General features: G+C 35.9%; 1 protein-coding gene across 2 annotated transcripts in view; it reads left to right on the top strand.

Moving 5' to 3' along the window:
• BARD1 (BRCA1 associated RING domain 1) overlaps positions 1-23,247 on the top strand; it is an 87,253-nt gene that overhangs the window by 24,856 nt on the left and 39,150 nt on the right. For both annotated transcript variants that reach the window (XM_005574200.5, XM_005574201.5), the window contains exons 4-6: positions 7,287-8,239; positions 20,000-20,080; positions 21,644-21,816. In XM_005574200.5, coding sequence (XP_005574257.3) covers positions 7,287-8,239; positions 20,000-20,080; positions 21,644-21,816 — 1,207 coding nt within the window. The remainder of the gene's footprint in view (positions 1-7,286; positions 8,240-19,999; positions 20,081-21,643; positions 21,817-23,247) is intronic.

Genomic DNA, 23,247 nt, shown 5'->3' with positions numbered 1-23,247 from the left:
TTTTAATGGTGATAAATGGAGAGCAGGGTAACCCTTGATGGATTTACTGCTGTCAGTTATGTTATACCATAGGGGTGCAAAGAAGAATAAGATAGACTCCTTTCCAGAAATTTTACTCTAGCTAGTGATGTTTGAATCATTTATATTTTGAGGACTATGGAATATGAAATGCTTTCTTCATATTTCATCATTAAAGATATTTAGGAAAATTGTGTTTAGAACAAGTTTCTGAGGCCTTTAAGAATGTAGTCTTTCTCATCTAAGTAGAGTTGGAGATTGGAGAGAGAATTCTAGTGATTAATTTCCCAAAGACCATTTTGTGTTTGTTTTCTTTATTATAATTAGGAATAATTACTCTAGTCCTTACTGGACTTAAGCACTGCTGCCCTCAACGTTACTTATATTAAGCTGAATTGAATTTCACTGTTTAGATAACACATAATCCAGAATTTAGGAACGTGAAGGTCATCTTTGATCCCGTTATTCTGTAGGTAAGGAAACAAGACCCAGGCTACACAGGGCAGTTGTGTTGTACATTTCTTACTGTTTTTCTATTTTGCACAACTTTTTGGTTAGAAGTGTAGGTATTCATTATGTTTGTTGAATTGAGTTGCATAAAAATTGGCAGTGCTAATTCATGTCCTAGAGACTAAACTTAAAATTATTTGTTTACTTATTTTGAGACAGACAGTGTCCTGCTCTGTTGCCCAGGATGGAGTGCAGTGGGACCATCATGGCTCACTGCAGCCTTGAACTGGGTTCAAGAGATCCTTCCACTTCAGTCTCCCAAATAGCTAGGACTACAGACACTCACCACCACACACCCAGCCAGTTAATTATTTTTTTTTTCTTTTAGAAGAGATAGGGTTTGCTGTGTTGCCCAGGCTGGTCTTCAACTCCTGGCCTCAAATGATTCTCCCACCTTGACCTCCCAAAGTGCTGGGATTAGAGGCATGAGCTAATTGTGCCTGACCTAATTAAAATAATTTTAAAATACATTCTTAGAATTTGGTTTAAATAATTCATTTTATAGTGATAACATCTATGCATTCATAGGCCTTCTTAAAAAATTATAATAGTAGTATCTTTCTTTGCTACTTTGATAGAAAATGACAATAAATTTAGAGTATAAACATTGAATTGTAACCTTCTGTTGAGATCTCTAAATTCCATGGTGCAGAGCTTTTTCTACTTTATATTAAAGTTTTGTAGTCCCCAGTTTTTCATCCCAAATTCTTCCGAAAACAAATTAGCCTTAAGGGCATTTGAGATTTTTTTCTGGAACATTTCCCTTTGTTTCTTTACAGTTTGTCTATTCTATGTATTTTATGCAGTACCTTTGTGGTAGTTGATTATCTAGTAGGTACTTCTAGAACTAAAAGGTTAGAAGGTAAACGATATACCAGGAACTGATAGTTGGGGACAAAAGACAGTTAGTCTTCTTTATAATAATGAGGATGTTGGAAAATGATCTCACTAGGATAAGGGTATTAGATTAAGTGATTCCTAAGCTGTCATTCCAAAATTGTATGATTCTGTTAAATGGTCATGTGTAGAAGATGATGAATTAAGTGGAATGGTGAACATCTCTCACATTTTCTTTTTTAGAAACCCTGTAGTTCACAATTTATCTTTCAAATGAACCTTGTTACTTGCATTTACTATAATATATATCATTACTGTAATTAAGATGGGCAATTAGGAAGAACTTGTCAAATCATGAACATAGTGTATGGTATACCGGAGATAAAGAAGCCTGATTTATAGTAATACTTTCTAAAATGAGCTTCTAAATACTTGAACAGATTTTTCTTGGTTCAGTGTACTTTAAAGAGGAGATTGTCAAATTTTGCTGACAACCATTTATGGATAACTTTACCTTATCCTTTATAACACTTTATAACATGATCTTATTTTTACTAATGGAGTTAAATTTAAAAGTTTTTATTTTCTCTTGAACCATATCATATTAAGTCAGACCTTGCAGGTGCTGGTCAGGTTCTGTGAAACATGTTGGTGTTGGTGACATTAAAAAAAAAACTTTGATTATGCTTTTACAGTATTACAATTTCCCTTTCTATTTTCTGCTTTAGAGAGAGATGCTGGTCTTTCTGTAACGATTACACAGTGTTTCATATATGCTCTGACGTTTTTATAATAGAGGAAGATGAATGTTTGAATAGCTGTGTTGCCGTTGTTTTTTTTAAATAGAGCTAAATGCTTCCTAAGTTATAAAATAATCATTCTTTAGTGAAGGCGTTAATGTTGCACAGATGGTAGCAAAGGACTTTCCTTTGATTTTTAATAAGGAACTGGTTCGTCAAAGAGATTTCTCAGCTTCGGTTGTGAAACCTATAATAGAGAATAATTTGAAAGGCACACAATGTACATCATTATAATCCTTTGATGTAGATTAATGATAGCTAAATCACATTTTCTAATTGCCTCTTTTTTCTATAGTTGATTATTAAATTTTAAGAAAAAACTTGGCTAAGCAGCTCTTTAGTAACACGTGCATCTCTGTTCCTCAATATTTTGTGATGTACTCTGAAATTCAGAGAATAGAATTTTCTTTTAAATATTATTATTAAGGAATTTACTGTGCAGAGGAAGGACCAATGTTTTTCTTCATGAAATGAATATTATGATTTATCGTGCTGAGAAGCATTCACCCGTAAAAATTGTTGGTAGTTGTTAATAATGTGATTTATGTTCCAGCAGTAGTGTTTTGCTTTTTACAGTTTTATCTTAGATATTATCTTAGATATTCAGAATATCTAATAAAATTCAGAATATACAGTTATCTTTGTTATTGTGCTCCTTGCTTAGTTATGCAAGACACATAATTAAAATCTTCTTGAGTAACGTTATTACCAGATGAATAGTAAAATTGTGTTCATATCAATTACGTTGAATATGTTATCTTCATTTACTCATTTATAAGGTAGGAAATATGTACATCTGAGTATGAAATTTCTGGTCTTTTTAGATTTAGGTTTTTAGTCAGTTGAGTATGTTGCTGCTATATATAAGGCTTAATTTTCCTTTAAAAGCTCAATTCTACATTTTTAAAGTTTTTCAAACATTGAGAACCTCAGGGTTTGACATGGTTTTAATTGAAAATGTCATCTATGTTTAAAATAATTTAAAACAAAATCAAATGCAAGTTATTATAGACTATCAGAGGATTAACCTTTATGTCTTTGTAATCCTGAGTCTTTCTTGAAAAGTAGTCCTGGCAACATTTCATTTTGACCTTTCCTATAGACTTGAGATTGTATCAGAAGTGACTTGGTTTTGAAATCTACTTATCACTGCAAAGAAAAGACCTTGTTGAATCTAGACATAAAGTCTCTATGTGAATGGATACCTCTTTCTGATACTTTCCAAGATCCTGTCTTAATAACACTTTGTGGACCAGGTCATGTTCACCTATGACATTTAAAGGGTTTACATAGGAGAATCTGCCCTTATTCAGATATGTACTCCTGCCTCCAGCAGGTTTATCATTTTACTGCCTTTTCAATGTCGTGCTTCCATTCCTTCTGCAGGAAGCAATGGCTACACTTCGGAGTAGAAAATCTTTACTCTTTTGCTAGGCAGGGATCATGTCTGAAATTTCTAGAGTTAAGTAATAATTATTTTATTTTTCAAAGCCTGTTTCCCATTTTTTCTTACCTGTTTTAAGGTTCTTTTACCAGTTGAATGTATTTTTAAAGATAGGACTTTTGTACTCAGGAAATATGAGGTGAAAGAATAGGCAGAAGAAGCAATTTTGAACTTGAAAGAATTGAGATTATCATTAACAATCTTCTGGTGCATTAATAATTTTAAGCTGGTAAAACAATAAAACAAGCTGTTCTGTGTGAATAAAAAATGACTAAAAAAATAAAAAATAATTGATGATGTACTTTTCTTTTGCTAATAAAGACATGAGAATGTTGAGAAGAAATTTATTCCACAAAACAGTAAGAAAATGAAAATAATGTATCTCTTAAGTATTAAAAGTTTGCAAGAATAATCACCATTTGAAAATGTTATTGAATATCTTAGTAACATCAGATGTTTATTTCCTGTATGATGGATGTTTTAGCCCTTAGGAATAAGACTAGTGGCCACTGGTTTTCTTCTTAAGGTACCTTATGTTTAGAACTCCATTCCATTAAAATTTTTCTTTGGTTCTGTAATGTAAGTAGAGTTTTATGCAGCATTCTTTTCGATTTGAATGAAGAGCAACTTTAAAGATGAAAACAAAATTTGGGTAGCTTCTTTTTCTCTCTGTCTTTTTCTCTGTCTCTCTCTTTTCTCCTCTTTCTTCTTTTAATAGGAATCACAAAACATATTGTAAGAAGCCTGGTTGGTCAAAGGAGATTGTCTGTGTTAATTAGGAGAATGTTTGTCAGGCAGCGTGAAATCATTTGTTAATTATTTTTTTAATCTCATCAGGTTATTGTTATTTTTCCAACTTTCTTCCCTTTCTTATGTTCTTTTTTTCTTTCTCTCTTTCTTTTTTTTTTTCTGGACCTGAAATTACCTTTTGCTAATCCAGTTTGTGTGGAGAGATAAAGCACCCGATTGGTAGTTAGGGGACTACTTCCTTCTTTTTGTTTTGACTTTAGTCCTTCATTGTTAAAATGAAAGAATTAGACTAAATTATTTTCAAGTTTTCTTTTAGCTCTTAAAATTAATTCTAACATCTCTTACATAAACATTTGGAAAGATTTAAGAGACTATCAAATAATGTATTCACTAGTACTTATTGAGTACTATCTATTCATGTGCTTACCACTGTGCTAGGCTGACCTGGGTTGATTTTTACCTATGTTTGCATGGAGTGGGAGAGAATTTTAAGGCAATTTTTTTTTTCTTGGAGAAAATGAATATCCCAAAGACAAAAACAACGTAAGACAACTTGAAGGGAGTTGTAAAAATCAGAAAAGTGGATGATTTGTATGATTTGTCAATGAAAAAAACTTTTCCTCTACACTCTTAGGTTCATTGTATGGAGGCCTGTGAATTAAACTGTAAAAAAGATTAGTAAGAGAAAAGACAGATTTTTATTTATGAATATACATGTAAGTTCACAGAAAAATGTGACTCTCCAAACTGGCAAAAATGGGGGTTTATAAACCTAAATTAATGGGAAGAGGTAGAGGGAAGAAAAGGCTTCTATGGGAAGAACAAACGGCTTTATTTCTTTTTTTTAAATTATACTTTAATTTCTGGGATACATGTGCAGAACGTGCAGATTTGTTACATAGGTATACATGTGCTGTGGTGGTTTGCTGCACCCATCAACCCGTCATCTACATTAGGTATTTCTCCTAATGCTATCCCTCCCATGACCCCCCACCCTCCGACAGGCCCTGGTGTGTGATGTTCCCCTCCCTGTGTCCATGTGTTGTCATTGTTCACCTCCCACTTATGAGTGAGAACATGCAGTGTTTGGTTTTCTGTTCCTGTGTTAGTTTGCTGAGAATGATGGTTTCGAGCTTCATCCATGTCCCTGCAAAGGACATGAACTCATCCTTTTTATGGGTGCGTAGTATTCCATGGTGTATATGTGCCACATTTTCTTAGTCCAGTCTATCATTGATGAACATTTGGATTGGTTCCAAGTCTTTGCTATTGTGAACAGTGCTGCAATAAACATACATGTGCATGTGTCTTTATAGTAGAATGATTTATAATCCTTTGGATATATACCTAGTAATGGGATTGCTGGGTCAAATGGTATTTCTGGTTCTAGATCCTTGAGGAATGCCCACACTGTCTTCTACAATGGTTGAACTAATTTACACTCCCACCAACAGTGTAAATGCATTTCTGTTTCTCCACATCCTGTCCAGCATCTGTTGTTTCCTAGCTTTTTAATGATAGCCATTCTAACTGGCCTGAGATTGTATCTCATTGTGGTTTTAATTTGCATTTCTCTAATAATGATGATGAGCTTTATTTCATGTGTATTGGTTGCATAAATGTCTCCTTTTGAGAAGTATCTCTTTATATCCTTTGCCCACTTTTTGATGGGTTTTTTTTTTTCTTGTAAATTTGTTTAAGTTCTTTGTAGATTCTGGATATTAGTCCTTTGTCAGATGGATAGATTGCAAAAATTTTTCTCCCATTCTGTAAGTTGCCTGTTCACTCTGATGATAGTTTCTTTTGCTGTGCAGAAAAATTTTTAAATTTTTCTTCTTAAAAACTCTACTGAATCTTTGTATATTCTGTCTACCCTCCATGGAATCTTTGTGTTTTAATTCTTAATTATAAATCTATATTTTTAAAAAACTTTTAAAAAGTTATTTTATATATACATTTAGAAAATATATATATTTTCTAACTGTATAGTTTAATGAATTTGCACAAACTGAACTTGCCCAGAACAAAAACAATACCATGGAAGTCCCTCTTGTGCTCCCTTTCAGTCACTGCTTTTCCCTATAGGGATAACCAACTACTATTCTGACTTAACACATTAAATTAGTTTTGGCTGTTTTATATTTGATGTAAGTGAAAACATACAATGTGTATGTAGCTTCTTTGGCTTAAGAGATTATGTTTGAGTATGTAGTTATTGTTTATTTATTCGTACTAATCTTTGGTTATACAGCTTGAAGTTAATATTAGATGATACCTAAAGGGTCATGACTATTGTCTTTAATCCCCTGTATTCATTTTGTCAGAGATAAGTCTCGAAATCATATAGTATGGGTCCTCCAACTTTGTTCTTCAGTATTATGTTGGTTGTTCTAAGTTTTTTGCCTTTCAAATTGTACCTTTCTTTTCCATGTAAATTTTATAATTGCTTGTTGAGTTTTACAAATAAACCTACTGGAATTTACATTGGGATTTGTTATATCTGTAAATCTGTTTGGAACAATTGGCATCTTAACAATATTGTTATAGTTCATGAACATGGTATATCTCTCCGTTTGTGTAGAATTCTTTAATAAGTATTTTGTAATTCCTAGCAAACAGAACTTACACATTCTGTTAGATTTGGATTTTATGGGGTTTTTTGGTACTATATTTGGAATATAAGTTTTATGTTTTGTTCTCTGCTATATCTTTAGTCTCTAAGATATGGCACAAAGTTGGATTCAGTAAGTATTTATTGAAGGAGTGAATATCTGCTGTCAAAGAGTTCATACTCTAGGAGCTGAGAAAGAAGTACATAATTAAAAGATGATACACTTTAGGGGAACTATAAACAGAATTCTTTGGGAGCTCCTTGTGGGAGCAATAAAGTTCATGTAACAGATTTCTTTTTCTTTTTTTCCTGTCAGATTTGAAAGAAGATGACCCTAGGAGAAGTTTGTTTAATGATGCAGAAAACAAGAAGAATTCAATTAAAATGTGGTTTAGCCCTCGAAGTAAGAAAGTCAGATATGTTGTGAGTAAAGTTTCAGTGCGAACCCAGCCTGAAATAAAAAAAGATGCAAATGGTCAGCAAGACTCCTATGAATTTGTTTCCACAAGTCCTCCTGCAGATGTTTCTGAGAGGGCTAAAAAAAAGGCTTCTGCAAGATCCAGAAAAAAGCAAAAAAAGAAAACTTTAGCTGAAATCAACCAAAAGTGGAATTTAGAGGCAGAAAAAGAAGATGGTGAATTTGACTCCAAAGAGGAATCAAAGCAAAAGCTGGTATCTTTCTGTAGCCAACCATCCGTTATCTCCAGTCCTCAGATAAATGGTGAAATAGACTTACTAGCAAGTGGCTCCTTGACAGAATCTGAATGTTTTGGAAGTTTAACTGAAGTCTCTTTACCATTGGCTGAGCAAATAGAGTCTCCGGACACTAAGAGCAGGAATGAAGTAGTGACTCCTGAGAAGGTCTGCAAAAATTATCTTACATCTAAGAAATCTTGGCCATTAGAAAATAATGGAAAACGTGGCCATCACAATAGACTTTCCAGTCCCGTTTCTAAGAGATGTAGAACCAGCATTCTGAGCACCAGTGGAGATTTTGTTAAGCAAACGATGCCCTCAGAAAATACACCATTGCCTGAATGTTCTTCACCACCTTCATGCAAACGTAAAGTTGGTGGTACATCAGGGAGGAAAAAGAGTAACTTGTCAGATGAATTCATTAGTCTTTCTCCGGGTACACCACCTTCTACATTAAATAGTTCAAGTTACAGACGAGTGATGTCTAGCCCCTCAGCAATGAAGCTGTTGCCCAATATGGCTGTGAAAAGAAATCATAGAGGAGAGACTTTGCTCCACATTGCTTCTATTAAGGTAGGATGCTTACTCTGAAATACCATCTCAGAATGAGGCCACCTATAAAGCAATTTCTTTGGAGTTGGTGAAAAATGGCATAGGATTACTAGGATAATTAACCTTTCACAGACATGATACTTCCTCTGAACCAGAGAAGCCAAATTCACAGGGACAGCATCTCTACTTCAGTTGGAGCAGTGGCCCCTGAGTCTGGGCAGCAGGATCTTGTAGGAGAAAACCAGTATTTGAATATTTCCGCTTTTATTTTGCCAAGTGCTTCTGCTTTTGTCTATTTTACCTTCAGTTTTTATCATTTTGTTTACCTGTCCTCATGCTTTATGAATGTAGACAATTGCTAAGTTATTACAGGCAACAATGTTTTCCTAGTAAAAGAGCCCACCAGAATTTGGAAGGTTGAAAGATGTGGTCTGTACATTTCTCCAATGACCAGGACATTTGACTATCAGAAATGGCTCCTCTGGTTCACCACAAAGATGTCAGCCATTCCTTTTACTGACCTGTTCAATGAACATTAATTCTCTTTAATTATTCTCAGCACCTGGGATGTGGCAGCATTTTTTGGAACCTGGCCTGTTTTCTAAATCTTTGAAATTGACACAGACACTGCATGTGAAACAGAGCAGTAGGCACCACAGCTTTATAGGCTTTGCTCTGTGATTTCATGCAAGTGTTAGGAAAGTATGATGTGGTAGACCTTAGTACTAAATTAGGATAGCTTTTATGCTCTCTTAGCGACTTTACGTAGTCAGTTCACCCAGGAAACCCTTTGGTCTTCTGGATGGGTAGAGAACTTTGGGGCATCTGGGAGGAACCTCTTGGAGGCCCACAAACATGAGGCACCAGGGCAACATAAAACATTTGGGAAGAACATGGAGTAGACATTGAGCGTGGTCCAAAGATTCCTGTATTTCTGTGTGCAGAAAGGGAATATCACAAACAGAGCTTATCCCAACTGCTGCTGGTTTGTTTTCCTTGCTTTTCTTCCAGATTAATAAGGAATACAGTCAGCTCTGTGTATCTGTGCGTTCTATGTTTATGGGTTCAACCAACTGCGGATCAAAAATATTTGGGAGAAAAGCCAATAACAATACACAATAAAAAGTAATGCAAATTTTAAAATATTGTATAACAACTATCTACATAGCATTTATATTACGTATTATAAGTAATTTAAAGATGATTTAAAGTATACTGGAGGATCTGTGTAGGTTATTTGCAAATACATCATTTTGTAAAAGGGATCTGTGGATTTTGTTATCTGCTGGGACCCTGGAACCAGTCTCCCGCAGATACTGAGGGATGACTGTACTCTATTTCTGATACCAGTGAGGCAGGGACCTTACAGCATGACCTCATATCCTTTGGACATCTTGAATTTTTGGACTTGGCTCTGGTTGTGTTTTAGTTTTATTTCTGCAAATCCTGACTTACAAAATCAGACTTTTTTGTCATCTTTGTCATATATATGTATATTATATGTATATATAAGCTATTGTAAACATAAAGTTATAGACATAAGTAACTAGTGTAATTATTATTTTTGTTCATTTTTCTGACTAATACATAGTAATTTATGTATTTTGCTTTCTGGGAATTTTTTGGACTATCAGGCAAGCATTTGCTTATATTGGTGGAGACTTTTTTTCTAACCATAAGAATAATTTATTAATGAGGATCCCTAGGGTCTAGGCCAGAGTTTCGTAAATTCTTTCTTAAAGGGGCAGTTAGAGTAAACGTTTTCAGTTTGCAGGCCATGAAGTCTCTATAACTGTTCAGCTCTGCTGTCTTGGGGTAAAAGTTGCCATAGATTGCTTCATACGAGTTTTGTCAGTTAGAGTTCTGCAAGAATTAGAATAATCCATTTTTATTTCCTTGGACTTAATTATTAAATGTGATTATTGTCACCAGTTATCAGATTATGTGATGGCACATTTTTTAAAAGTTAATTTTTATTGTTTTCAAAATCAATTAATAGTGTCCTTTTAAAATTTTTTTTATGAGTTGAATGTATGCCTCTCACCTTAGCTTTATTTTAATAGACATATCCTTAAAATCAGTAGATTTGCTTATATATATATATATATTTATTTATTTATTTATATATATATATATATTTTGTGACAGAGTCTCGCTCTGTCACCCAGGCTGGAGTGCAGTGGCACAATGTCAGCTCACTGCAACCTCTGCCTCCTGGGTTCAAGCATTCTTCTGCCTCAGCCTCCCGAGTTGCTGGGATTACAGGCGCCTGCCATCATGCCAGGCTACTTTTTGTATTTTTGGTAGAGACGGAGTTTCACCATGTTGGCCAGACTGGTCTTGAACTCCTCACCTTAGTTGATCTGTCCGCCTCAGCCTCCCAAAGTCCTGGGATTACAGGCATGAGCCACCACACCCAGCCAATCTTTTTAGAAACAGTTTTCATTTCATTCCTATCCTAATTTTCTCATTTGCAGCCAAGAATAAATAATCTATGTGTATACATATTGCAGTTCTGCCATCTTACTTATATTTTGTACCCACCTACTTCAGAAAAGGGTTTGAAGTGGCTCTAAAGTTAAAACTACTATAAAATGGAACAAGGAGTTGGTTAAGAGGAAAGAGTTACTACAACTGGAGTGAATTTAGTTTTGGTGACCTTAAAGGCAGCCAAAGCAAATAAGGGGAAGGACCAGGTTTTGTGCTGTCAAAAGGTATGTGTCTTTTTTGGTGGTGATTATATTTTGTACCCACCTACTTCAGAAAAGGATTTGAAGTGGCTCTAAAGTTATTTATACTTACATTGTATTGTTTCTTAAGCATGTTGGTAAACTTGCAGTTTCTATAGTTTGAGCACATGGTTGCACTGAGCATGCTTGGTGTATGCACTGAGGGCAGAGAACCCAGCAGGAGTTTGTTCTCCTGCACTAGTTACCTTCCCCTACTGCAGGTAGGGCTTTACTGATTGATTTCTGAACTTGGAAACATTATTAATAAACATTCTATAATACCTGGCCCCAAACTACCTCTGGGCATCATCGTTGGCCATAACCTTTTCATAGCTACCACCCTACTAGCAGCTACTTCTCTTTTCTTGTCCCGACCACTTGCATTAGTTTTCTATTGCTGCCAAAACAAATTACCACAAAGTTAGCGATTCAAAGCAATGCAAATTAATTTTCTTACAATTCTGTACACCTGAAGTCTGGCATGGGTCTCATCACACTAGAATCATGCTGTCAGCTGTTTTCAGGAGGTTCTAGGAAAGATCCATTTTATTTTTTTTTGGATGGTTGGCAGGGACTTCATCGTTCTTGTGGTAAGACTGAGATCCAGATTTCTTGCTGGTTTTCAGCTGAGAGTTGTTTCCAGGTTCTAGAGACTGTCACATTCCTTTAGTTCGTGGTCCTCTTCTTCATCTTCAAATCCAGCAGCAGCAGATTGAGTCCTTCTCACATCTCATCTTTCTGACATAGCCGGGAAAGATCCTCTGCTTCTAAGAATTCATGTGATTAAATTGAGCTACCTGAGAAATGCAGAATAATCTCCCCATCTCAAGGTGTGTCCACTTAATTATATTGCAGTGTCCCTTTCACCACGTAAGGTAATACAGTCACAGGTTCTGGGGATTATTTGTGAACATTTTGGGGGGTCATAATTTTTTGACCACACCACTGAAGTAGCTTCCTAATTTCCCTTTGTATTTCCTGCAGTCGGTTCTCTATGTAACAGCCAGAGTAATCTGACCGAAGTCAAAATTGTCATTTCTCTACTGTCCTATCAATAAGTCTTTTTTATACCCCTCTTCCTATTTGAATATCTTCATAACTCATGTTCCTTTTTGAATGTCCGCATCACCTTTGTTAAACCTTTGTTACGAATGGGAGATTTTATGAGAAAGTATTGTACCTAAGTAGAAACAAAGATACTCATTATTTGTTCTTCTGATTTATTACCACAATTACTTTTGCACCAACCCAGTAGAAAACAAAATACTAAGGATATAGAGAAAATTTTTTATTTTCCATTATGTCAGTTTTGCTTGAGAATTTGTATCATACTCACCTTCCTCTTTTCTTACCCCACACTCCCCTACCAAGTTCTCTAGCACAAATTCTTAAAATGGCAGTGATTACTCATAATTTATGCCACAGCAATGACTTACTGTGGAATAGAAGAATGGCTTGAAGCTGGCGTAACATGATGTATTAGTGATGTAGACATAATAGATAATGTTTTGAATGCAATTTACAGGGCATGGTATGCTTAGAACATAACAAAGGTGGTGAAGATCCCCTGGATAGAGAGAAGATCCCTTGTGAGGAGACTCATTAAGAGTTTAACTCTGTAGTTTATTATGCTTGAACACAGTCATGTTATATTGTGTGTGAAATTATGTATCCTTCATAGCAGCTTCATGAGAAGGTAACAAAGGAAACAAAAGCAGCCTTGGCATATGTGATATTTTCTCAAGAGTTTAATTTCTAAAATACCTCTTGGAGTCAATATCTATTTTCCTCCTCTGTTGCTTACCACATATGTATAAGTCTGCTTCTATATTACCAGTAACTTATTGTGCCATTGACTGGGATATCAGAATTATCTGTTAAATTACAGGCATACCTCATTTAATTGCACTTCACTTTTTTTGTGCTTTGCAGAGAGTTTTGTTTTTGTGTTTTTTGACAATCCTGCATTGAGCAAGTCTGTCAGTGCTGTTTTTCCAACAGCATATGCTCGGTGTGTCTCTGTGTCACATTTTGGTAATTCTCACGATATTTCAGATATTTTCACTACTGTTGTATCTGTTAGGGTGATTTGTGATCAGTAATCTTCAGTGTTACTATTGTAATTGCTTTGGGGCACCACAAACCCTGCCCATGTAACATGGCAAATTTAATTGATAAACGTTGTCTTTTCTGACTATTCCACTTACTGATAATTCTTCCATCTCTCTCCCTTTGAATCCCTGTTTCCTGGGACACAAGAATATTGAATTTAGGTCAGCTAACAACACTACAATGGCCTTTAAGTTTTCAAGTAGAAGGAAGAGTCGCTCATCTCTTACTTTATATAAGAAGCTAGAAATAATGAGTGAGGAAGGCACGTTGAAAGTTGAGATAGGCCAAAAGCTAGGTCTCTTGCCAAACAGCCAATTTGTGAATGCGAATAAAAAGTTCTTTAAGGAAATTAAAAGTGCTACCCTGTTGAATACACAAATGAGAAGGAAGCATAACCGCCTTATTGCCGATATGAGGAGAGTTGAAATGGTCTAGATAGATGATCAAACCAACCACATTTCCTAAGCCAAACCCTACTCCAGTGGAAGATCGTAAATCTCTTCACTTCTGTGAAGGCTGAGAGAGGTAAGGAAGCTGCAGAAGAAAAGTTGGAAGCTAGCAGAGGTTGGTTCATGAAGTTGAGGAAAAAAAACTATCTTCATAACATAACAATGCATATTGAAACAACAGCTGCTGATGGAGACACTGCAGCAGGTTATCCAGAAGATCTAGCCAAGATAATTATGAGAGTGGCGCACTAAACAACAGATTTCAGTGAAGTTGAAACAGCCTTCTGTTGGAAGAATACGCCATCTGGGTTTTTCATAGCTAGGAAGGAGAAGTCAGTGCCTGGCTTCAAAGCTTCAAAGGACAGGCTTTCTTGTTAGGAGCTAATGCAGTCAGTGACTTGAAGTGAAAGCCAATGCTCATTTACCATTTGGAACAACATCTTGACAGCATGGTTTACTAAATTTTTTAAGCTCGCTGTTGAGACCTACTGCTCAGGAAAGATACTCAAAATACTACAAATTGACAGTGCCACCTAGTTACCCAACTGTTCTGATGAGGATGTTATAAGGAGATTAATGCTGTTTTCATGCCTCCCAACAAAACATCAATTCTGTGGCCCATGGATCAAGGAGTAACTTTTACTTTCAAGTCTTACTATTTAAAAAAATGCGTGTTGTGGCTGGGCGGGGTGGTTCACGCCTATAATCCCAGTACTTTGGGAGGCCAAGGTGGGCGGATCACAAGGTCAGGAGATGGAGCCATCCTGACTAACACGGTGAAACCCCATCTCTACTAAAAATATAAAAAAAAATTAGCTGGGTGTGGTGGCAGGTGCCTGTAGTCCCAGCTACTCGGGAGGCTGAGGCAGGAGAATGGCGTGAACCCAGGAGGCAGAGCTTGCAGTGAGCTGAGATTGCGCCACTGCACTCCAGTGTAGGCGACAGAGAGACTCCGTCTCAAAAAACAAACAAACAAAAAAAACCAAAACATTTTGTAAGGCTATACCTGCTATAGATGGGCTTACACTGATGGTTCTGGAAATGACTCACCATTCTAGATGCCATTAATATCGTCGGTGATTCATGGGAGGATGTCCAAATGTTAACATTAACAGTGGTTTGGAAAACAGTTGATTACAATTTTCATGGATGACTTTGAGGGGTTCAGGACTTCAGTGGAGAAAGTAACTATAGGTACAGTAGAAATAGCAAGAAAACTAGAATTAGAAGTAGGGCCTGAAGGTGCAACTGATTGCTACAGTCTCATGATCAGACTTTAATGGATGAGGCATTGTTTGTTATGGATGAGAAAGAAAGTGGTTTCTTCAGATGGAATCTACTTCTGGTAAAGGTGCTGTGAACATTGTTGAAATGACACCAAAGGATTTAGGAAATTACATCATCTTAGTTGATAAAACAGCATCAGGGTTTGAGAGGATTGGCTCCAATCTTGAGAGAAGTTCTGCATGGATAAAATGCTACCAAACAGCATCACATGCTACAGAGAAATCTTTCATGAAATGAAGCCAGTTGATGTGGCATACTTTATTGTCTTGTTTTAAGAAACTGTCATAACCACCCAAACCTTCAGCAACTACCTGCTTGCTCAGTCAGCAGCCACAGCATCAAGGCAAGACCATCTAGCAAAAAGATTGTCACCATTTTTTAGCAATAAAGTTATTTTCAATTAAGGTCTGTTCATTTTCTAAAAAACATAATGCTATTGCACACTTAGTAGATTACAGTATAGTGTACATATAAGTTTTATACGCGCTGGGAAACCAGAAGATTCGTGTGACCTGCTTTATTGCAGTATTTGCTTTATCACAGTGATCTGAAACTGAACCGACAGTATCATAGTGATCTGAAACTGAACCGACAGTATCTCCGAGGTATGCCTGTATTTTATTCAGTAAATTCTAACTAAGAAGCCAGAGAAATATTTAACATATTTTAGAGCTTCATTCCAGATAGTTAATTTTTGTATGTTTGTTTTAATGGCATCTAATTGCCAAGAAGGGAAGTTTTTGGTTCCTGGTCAGTTCATTTACATGGAAAAGCTTAACCATGCTAGGCAAGTCATTTGTCTTACACTTAATTGTAATGTTCTGTATTGTTTTTATGAATATGTTTATTATTAATGGTATTTTAGAAGAGCTAAGCTTTATAATAAGGAAAAGTTTTGTTTGTGTGGGTATGTTTTTGGAAAGTTTATATTGCTGGAATATGTTTGGATCTGCAATATGTACAAATGTGTGAAGGATCTTTCCTTTGATTGAAAGATTAGCAATAAAAGATTCAGTGGGATACACACACACTCTTATTTTCAGCCTTCAATATATTACTTGAAAATACCGAATTCATTGAAAATTTTTAATAAGCCTTGGCAAATACTTTCCTTAGGTAAATTATTTTTGCTATGGTTTAAGAAAAGTTCAATTATTCTTTCAAGTTGTGAGAAGCTCAAAAGTGAGTATTTGAAAGTAATTTAAAGAAGCCAGAATCAAAACTTAATTTATTTCCTGGCTACTTCATATCGGTTCAAGCTTATCCAGTTACTGTAGACTCTATCTAATTATCATAATTTTATTTATGCGCATGACATTACATTTACATGAAGTAGAGAGATGAAAATATGACAAACTTTCAAGTACTAGGGAGGAGAAAGCAGATTGGTTATAAAAAGCAAGCCGTTTGCTAATCAGCTATACGGTTCAGGAGTGGGGAGAATGTTAACAGAAGACACTTTGATAATATGAAGAGGTGACATGAAAGAAAAATAGCAACTGTCTAGCAACCTTAAAAGAGAGTCTACCTTTATTCTTTAAATTGTCACTCTGTTTCTGTTTGACTATTCCCATGAGACTCTTCCATTTCACAATTGTGTTTATATTATTTTTTAAGCTTCTTTAAGTTAATTTTTTTTGCATTACCATGGAGAATTAGAATGGGGAAATTTTTGAGAAGGTTTTCTTGTGTGAGTACTTTCATGTTGAAGATAGGGAATGTGCGTGGTTCTGGCAGTTTATCTGCTCACTTATTACAGGATTGTTTTGGAAGAAAAATCAAATTTGTATCTTGGCAGATACTCCTGCATTCATTTGTAACCGATATGAATATAAAGCAAAAGTTGCAGGGGCTCACACCTGTAATCCCAATCATTTTGGAAGCTAAGGCAGGAGATTGCTTGAGTCCATTAGTTTGGACAACATAGTGAGACCCCCATCTCTACAAAAAAATATAAAATAAAATTAGCCAGGCCTGGTGATGTATGCCTATAGTCCTAGCTACTACTCAGGAGGCTGGGGCAGAAGAATTGCTTGGGCCCAGGAGCTTGAAGTTACAGTGAGCTATGATCGTGCCATTGCACTCCAGTTGCTAAATACATGATAACTTGCTCTAGAAATGGAATTTGCACTGTTAAGAAATCTGGGAAAATGTCGCCTTTTTTTTTTTCTTTCTTTCTTTCTTGAAACTGAGGTAATTTGAAACCTATAATCCTTTTAGTCCCATTGAGCATTTAAGGTCATTTTGTTAATTTAGGAATATAAAATATGTGTTGCATGCGGATTTACTTTTTTAGAAAACGGAAGATTTGAGCAACAGCCCAGAGCACAGAAACAGACAATTAGAAATAAAAAGCATTTTTTTTTTTTTTTTTTTTTTCTGAAATAGAGTCTTGCCCTGCTGCCCAGGCTGCAGTGCAGTGGCGTGATTTCAGCTCACTGCAGCCTCCGCCTCCTGGGTTCAAGCAATTCTCCTGTCTCAGCCTCCTGAGTAGCTAGGATTAAAGGCGTGCGCCACCACGCCTGGCTACTTTTTGTGTTTTTAGTAGAGACGGGATTTCACCATGTTGGCTAGGCTGATGTCAAACTCCTGACTTTGTGATTTGCCCACCTCAGCCTCCCAAAATGCTGGGATTACAGGTGTGAGCCACTGCATCTGGCCAGCAAAATTTTTTAAAAAGGAAAAAAATCAACAAAAAAATCAAATATTTAGGAGAATTAGTGATTTCTACATTATCAAACCAACAGAGGAAAAAAAATTCATTTCAGGAAAGCGTATTGGGAGAGGGGGTGGGTGGGGAGAGATTTATTCACTAAAGAAGCACAAAGCTCATTGAACACAATATTATGCATGTAACTTCTGTCTATAGCTTTTTATTCAGTCTTTTTTGAGAGTATGCTCTGCTGGTTATTTTTGCTTTAGATTCATGGACTTAGGTACCGCACCCTGCCCTGTTATCCTAAAAGAACTGATTTAGTTATATTTGCAGTAACTGGTGATAATAGTGTAATTTCAAGAAAATTTTTACCTTCATCCCACTGCATAAATGCCTCCTTCTTCCTAAAGCCTGACATTGTTTTACAAAGGGACAGTATCTTTTATATTACAGCTAGAGATTTTTAAAAAGGCTTTAAGCGTTAACACATACTTAAAATGTAATATATAATTAAATATAAACGATAGATGTCAGATCTTTACACATTACATGAAGGGACAAATTTAAGAGACCCTGGTATTAGATAGCTTGAGGATTATTATCTCTCATTTCTAGGAAGATGAACTAAAAAGAAGAGTGGGGGGGCAGACTACCTGAGACCAGTTCCCCTGACTTAATTCCTTTGCCACAGTCTACCTGTGCTGGAGGCTGGCAGCAGAGGGAAGCTTTTTTTTTTTTTTCCTCCTTATTTCAAAAGACAGCTTTAAAGTGACCTTAAAAGTCCACTCACTTATAGTAAGATTTAGTTGGATCATGACACACAAGACAGGGTTCAAAACTGGAAGGGGGTCTTCAATTTTAATGCCATTTAATAATTGACACTGCCTTAATATGAAAGCCGAATTAATATTGTCTGCCTTTAGAGTATTTTCCTTGCCTTGTGCCTCATTTTAATTCGCTTATTCCCCAGATCTTGTTCATCTCATTTAAAAAGAGGCTGTGAATTCTAAAGTAAAGTTACTGTATTTCTTTCTTTTCCTCATCTGCCTCCTCTGCACTGCATCAGTGTGCTACTGTTGCTACTGTTCCAACATTGTTGCGTAGCTCTCCAGAGTACTGGAATAGAGAAATAGAGTGAGAAATTGAAAACCGTTTGTTAGAAAAGACTTGTAAGGCTGGCCGGGCGCGGTGGCTCAAACCTGTAATCCCAGCACTTTGGGAGGCCGAGACGGGCGGATCACAAGGTCAGGAGATCGAGACCATCCTGGCTAACACGGTGAAACCCCGTCTCTAGTAAAAAAAATACAAAAAAAAAAAAAAAAAAAAAATAGCCGGGCGAGGTGGCGGGCACCTGTAGTCCCGGCTACTCCGGAGGCTGAGGCAGGAGAAGGGCGCAAACCCGGGAGGCGGAGCTTGGAGTGAGCGGAGATCACACCACTGCACTCCAGCCTGGGCGACTGAGCGAGACTCCATCTCAAAAAAAAAAAAAAAAAAAGAAAGAAAGAAAAGAAAAGACTTGTAAGGCTACATCACAGAAGCTCTATTTCCTATAGTTGAGTTAGTTGATAATGGGTGGTGATTTTAGTCCTGAACTGGACGGGGAGCAGGGGAATAAAAATGTAATGTTGATTCTGTGGGCTGATTTGAATAGGTTTGTACTGATCTTTTTTGCCATTTTAAACAGAGCAGTTGTTGCTTCCTAGAAAATGTTGTTGAACAAATAAGGTGAATATAAACTAGATTAATGTATTAGGATGGAGTAACTGCCAATAAAATGGCAGTTTTTAAACTTTGGTTTCACTGAGTAGTCTTCTGGGCTAAACAGTTTTGTTTGTTTTAAACAATACTAAGAAGCCATTTACATATATGCTTAAAAATTGTTTTTTTCTATTTCAAATACAAAAAATTATATTTTTCTTAAAACAAATGAAATTATGGCTTTTACAACTTCATTATGAGCAGATGATCTTTGGCCAGTGTCCTTTATTTGGTACCTTGAAATGAATTTTGAATATGACCTTCTAATAGGTTTTGTAGTCTGTATTCAAGCATGGCTGTATTTCTTGATATCTCAGAATAATTTATACATAGATAATTTCTTTTTTGTTTCATTTTTTTTGAGACGAAGTCTCACTCTGTGGCCCAGGCTGGAGTGCAGTGACATGATCTTGGCTCACTGCAACCTCTGCCTCCCGGGCTCAAGTGATTCTCCTGCCTCAGCCTCCCAAGTAGCTGGGATTACAGGCTGACACCACCATGCCCAAGTAGTTTTCTATTTTTAGTAGAGACGGGGTTTCACCATTTTGATCAGGCTGGTCTCAAACTCCTGACCTCAGGTGATCCACCCACCTTGGCCTCTCAAAGTGCTGGGATTACAGGCGTGAGCCACCACACCTAGCCTAATAATTTATTAACTCATGAATAGTAGCCTTAAGAGAAAACGAATTAAGTTTTACTTTATATTGAAGAAGACAGCATTTTAAAAAATCTCAATATTTTCCTTTCTTTCCTTAATGCTTTTTAATTTCCATTTTGTTCATTTTTCTAGGGTGACATACCTTCTGTTGAATACCTTTTACAAAATGGAAGTGATCCAAATGTTAAAGACCATGCTGGATGGACACCATTGGTAGTTATCTGGTTTTTATTCTCATTCTTTTTATGTTTTACAGTTATTATAGTTTATAGTTACGTAGTTGTCTATATATCATCCTCTGCCACATGCCCTCTTTTTAGTGTGAAGAATTTACATGATTATTTTCCTTCTAGCTTTTCATTTGTGACAGGCAAGAAATTGGTTACCTTTTGACATACTACCTTTAGATTTAGGAATCCACTTGTACTATATTGCAGAATTTAGCTAATGTCTGGAGGTAACAGCTACAGCTGACATCAGGCTCCATTCTGTAGCACTGCATGTTACTGGAACCAAATTTCTTGGAACAAAAAGAGGTCAGAGGAACTGAGTATAGGAAAGTGATCACAAGGAAGTGATTCTTACTGAGGGTCCTTCTTAGCCTCAGTTATACCCTATCCAATTGTAGATATATAAGGCAGTAGAAATCTTTGCTTATACTAAACATTTTTTAAAAGTCTTTACTTATTATTACTAAAAATAAAAATGTGAAGCATAATCTGGAAACAGAATGACACAAATACTTGGAAACAATTGCTATGTAGGCCAATTACATTAGGGCAATAAACATGAGCTTTGAATGCAGCCACAGAAGTGTCAGCAAATGAAGTAGATGCCTTCATCCTGTAAACTAGAGATTCAGCCCAGAAATTAGGCGACTCAATAGGCTAGGTACGAAAAAGCTGGGAGGGTTTAGTCTAGATCAGTCACTTTGCTGGCTGGACCCTACTGGCTGGCTAACCTTTTCAAAGAAAGGTTAATTTTATTTTTGTCTTCAAAGCCACTAAGGCAAGTTGTAGTCAAGATTGGTTAGTTATTTAGAGGGTTTATTGCCTAATTTGGATTCCTTTCTCCTAAAAATAGACCTATAGATATTGAGTGTGTTATCGCTTATTGTGAATTGAAATAGATGTACTTAAAAAGTATAGAATGCCAGAGATTTGTTAGAATACAGCATTGTTTGTAGTTCATTAGACATAAGGAAAGATTTAGATCTAAGGCGTCTTTGAACACTCCATTGTTGCCACTTCTGTCATTCAGCAAGCTCTTTTTGTATTCCTACTCGTGTTATTTCTCTTATCAATAACAGCAGCCATACAGCAATCTGTAGGTTCAGCAAATAGCTTGTCTTAAAACCCTCCGTCACGGATACTTACTTTGTTGCACGATATGTGTATGTACTGGTACAAATTTTATATATCATCTTGTTATTAAATATGTAGTCTTTTTTTCTTAATGTTTTACATTTATTGTAGAACATTTAAGGAGCTACCATTGGTTTAAAACTACATTTTCTTCTTAAAAAAAAAAAGTGCTTGACCTAAGGCTCAAATGAGAATAGCCTTTTCTTTTTTCATGAATTACACAGATCTTGATCGAAAGATTATTAATAGTAACTTTCACTCTGTCAACAACTTATAGTCTTTTTGAGTATTTAGGTAACAATAAATTTGCTGCCTGACGTTTACATTTATTTTTCTAAAGTGTGGTATTATAATATCATCCATTGCTCTTTCTTATCACTTCTTTCACTTCTTTTTCAAAAAATTTAATTAGCATGAAGCTTGCAGTCATGGGCACCTGAAGGTAGTGGAATTATTGCTCCAGCATAAGGCATTGGTAAACACCACTGGGTATCAAAATGACTCACCACTTCACGATGCAGCCAAGAATGGGCACATGGATATAGTCAAGCTGTTACTTTCCTATGGAGCCTCCAGAAATGCTGTGTAAGTAGTTCAACTTAAAAATTATTTTTAAAATCGATCTATATTCTTGAATCAAGGTATGTGATAAAGCAGAGACTTTAATACTCAGGTTGATGGCTTTCTTCACTTTCACAACTAAAATTAGATGTGATCATCAAATTCTGCATTTGTAATCAGCATTCATGCCCTTCCTCTTTATGATACAGTTGGTCCTTCATATTCTTGGGTTCCACACTTGAGGATTCAGCCAACCGCAGATCAAAAATAATTGGGAAATATCAATGACAGATCGGATAAAGAAAATGTGGTACATATATACCATGGAATACTATGCAGCCACAAAAAAGAATGAGATCATGTCTTTTGTGGGCACATGGATGGAGCTGGAGGCCATTATCCTTAGTAAACTAACGCATGAACAGAAAACCAAGTACTGCGTGTTCTCACTTATAAGTGAGAGCTAAATGATGAGAATTCATGAACACAAAGAAGGGAACAACAGACACCAGGGTCTACTTGAGTGTGGAGGGTGGGAGGAGGGAGAGGAGCAGAAAAAATAACTATTAGGTACTAGGCTCAATACATAGGTGGTGAAATTATCTGTACAACACGTACCTGTTACACAAGTTTACCTATATAACAAATCTTCACAACTTAAATAGAGACCTAAAATAAAATAAAAGTTAAAAAAAAGGGGGGGGGGAAGACAATAAAGAATAACAGTACAATGATACGTAATATAGGTAAAACAATATAGTATAAGTATTTATACAGCATTTCATACTATTAGGTATTACAAGTAATCTGGAGATGATTTAAAGTATACAGGAGGATGTGTGTAGTTTACAAGTAAATACTGTGCCATTTTTTACAAGAGACTTGAGCAGCTGCACATTCTGACATCATCGGGATTGAGGAACCAATTCCCCATAGATACCAATGGGGATAACTGGCATATTTAGGGGAGATTTACTTTCTTAATTCAGAAACAATTGTCCATTTTGGAAGCCTTCACTTAATGGAAAAATTTACTTAGTGTTTATATTCTGTAGATTGATTTACAGTTTCATAAGCAATTGTTGTAGAAATAATTATTTTGTATGCTTCCTAATAGTTTGGAATTATTTTAAATATTTCATTCCCATTTTATTTTTTCTGCATATTTACTTTAACGACAGGTAAAGCATGTAAGAATTTTAATATTGGGCCAGTGCAGTTGAATTATTTCTTAGATTTTTCACATCATTCACATGAGGTTCTAGGTAAACTTTTTGCAATATCAGGACACAGAGATGCATTAGTGAATGCCAGCAGCTGGATTTTAAAATTGGTGTTGTCAAGTGCGTCACAAGTAAATGCTGTATGTAGATTTTGTATGTTTAATCTGTAACTTGGTTCATGTTTCCCTATGTATTATTTTATTCTTTTCAGTTAATTAAGTAGTCGAAATGA

The sequence above is a fragment of the Macaca fascicularis genome, chromosome 12 (genome assembly GCF_037993035.2).
Source record: "Macaca fascicularis isolate 582-1 chromosome 12, T2T-MFA8v1.1".
Lineage (NCBI taxonomy): Eukaryota > Metazoa > Chordata > Mammalia > Primates > Cercopithecidae > Macaca > Macaca fascicularis.
The sequence above is the reverse complement of the archived record's forward strand: the minus strand, read 5'-3'. Positions and strand labels throughout refer to the sequence as shown.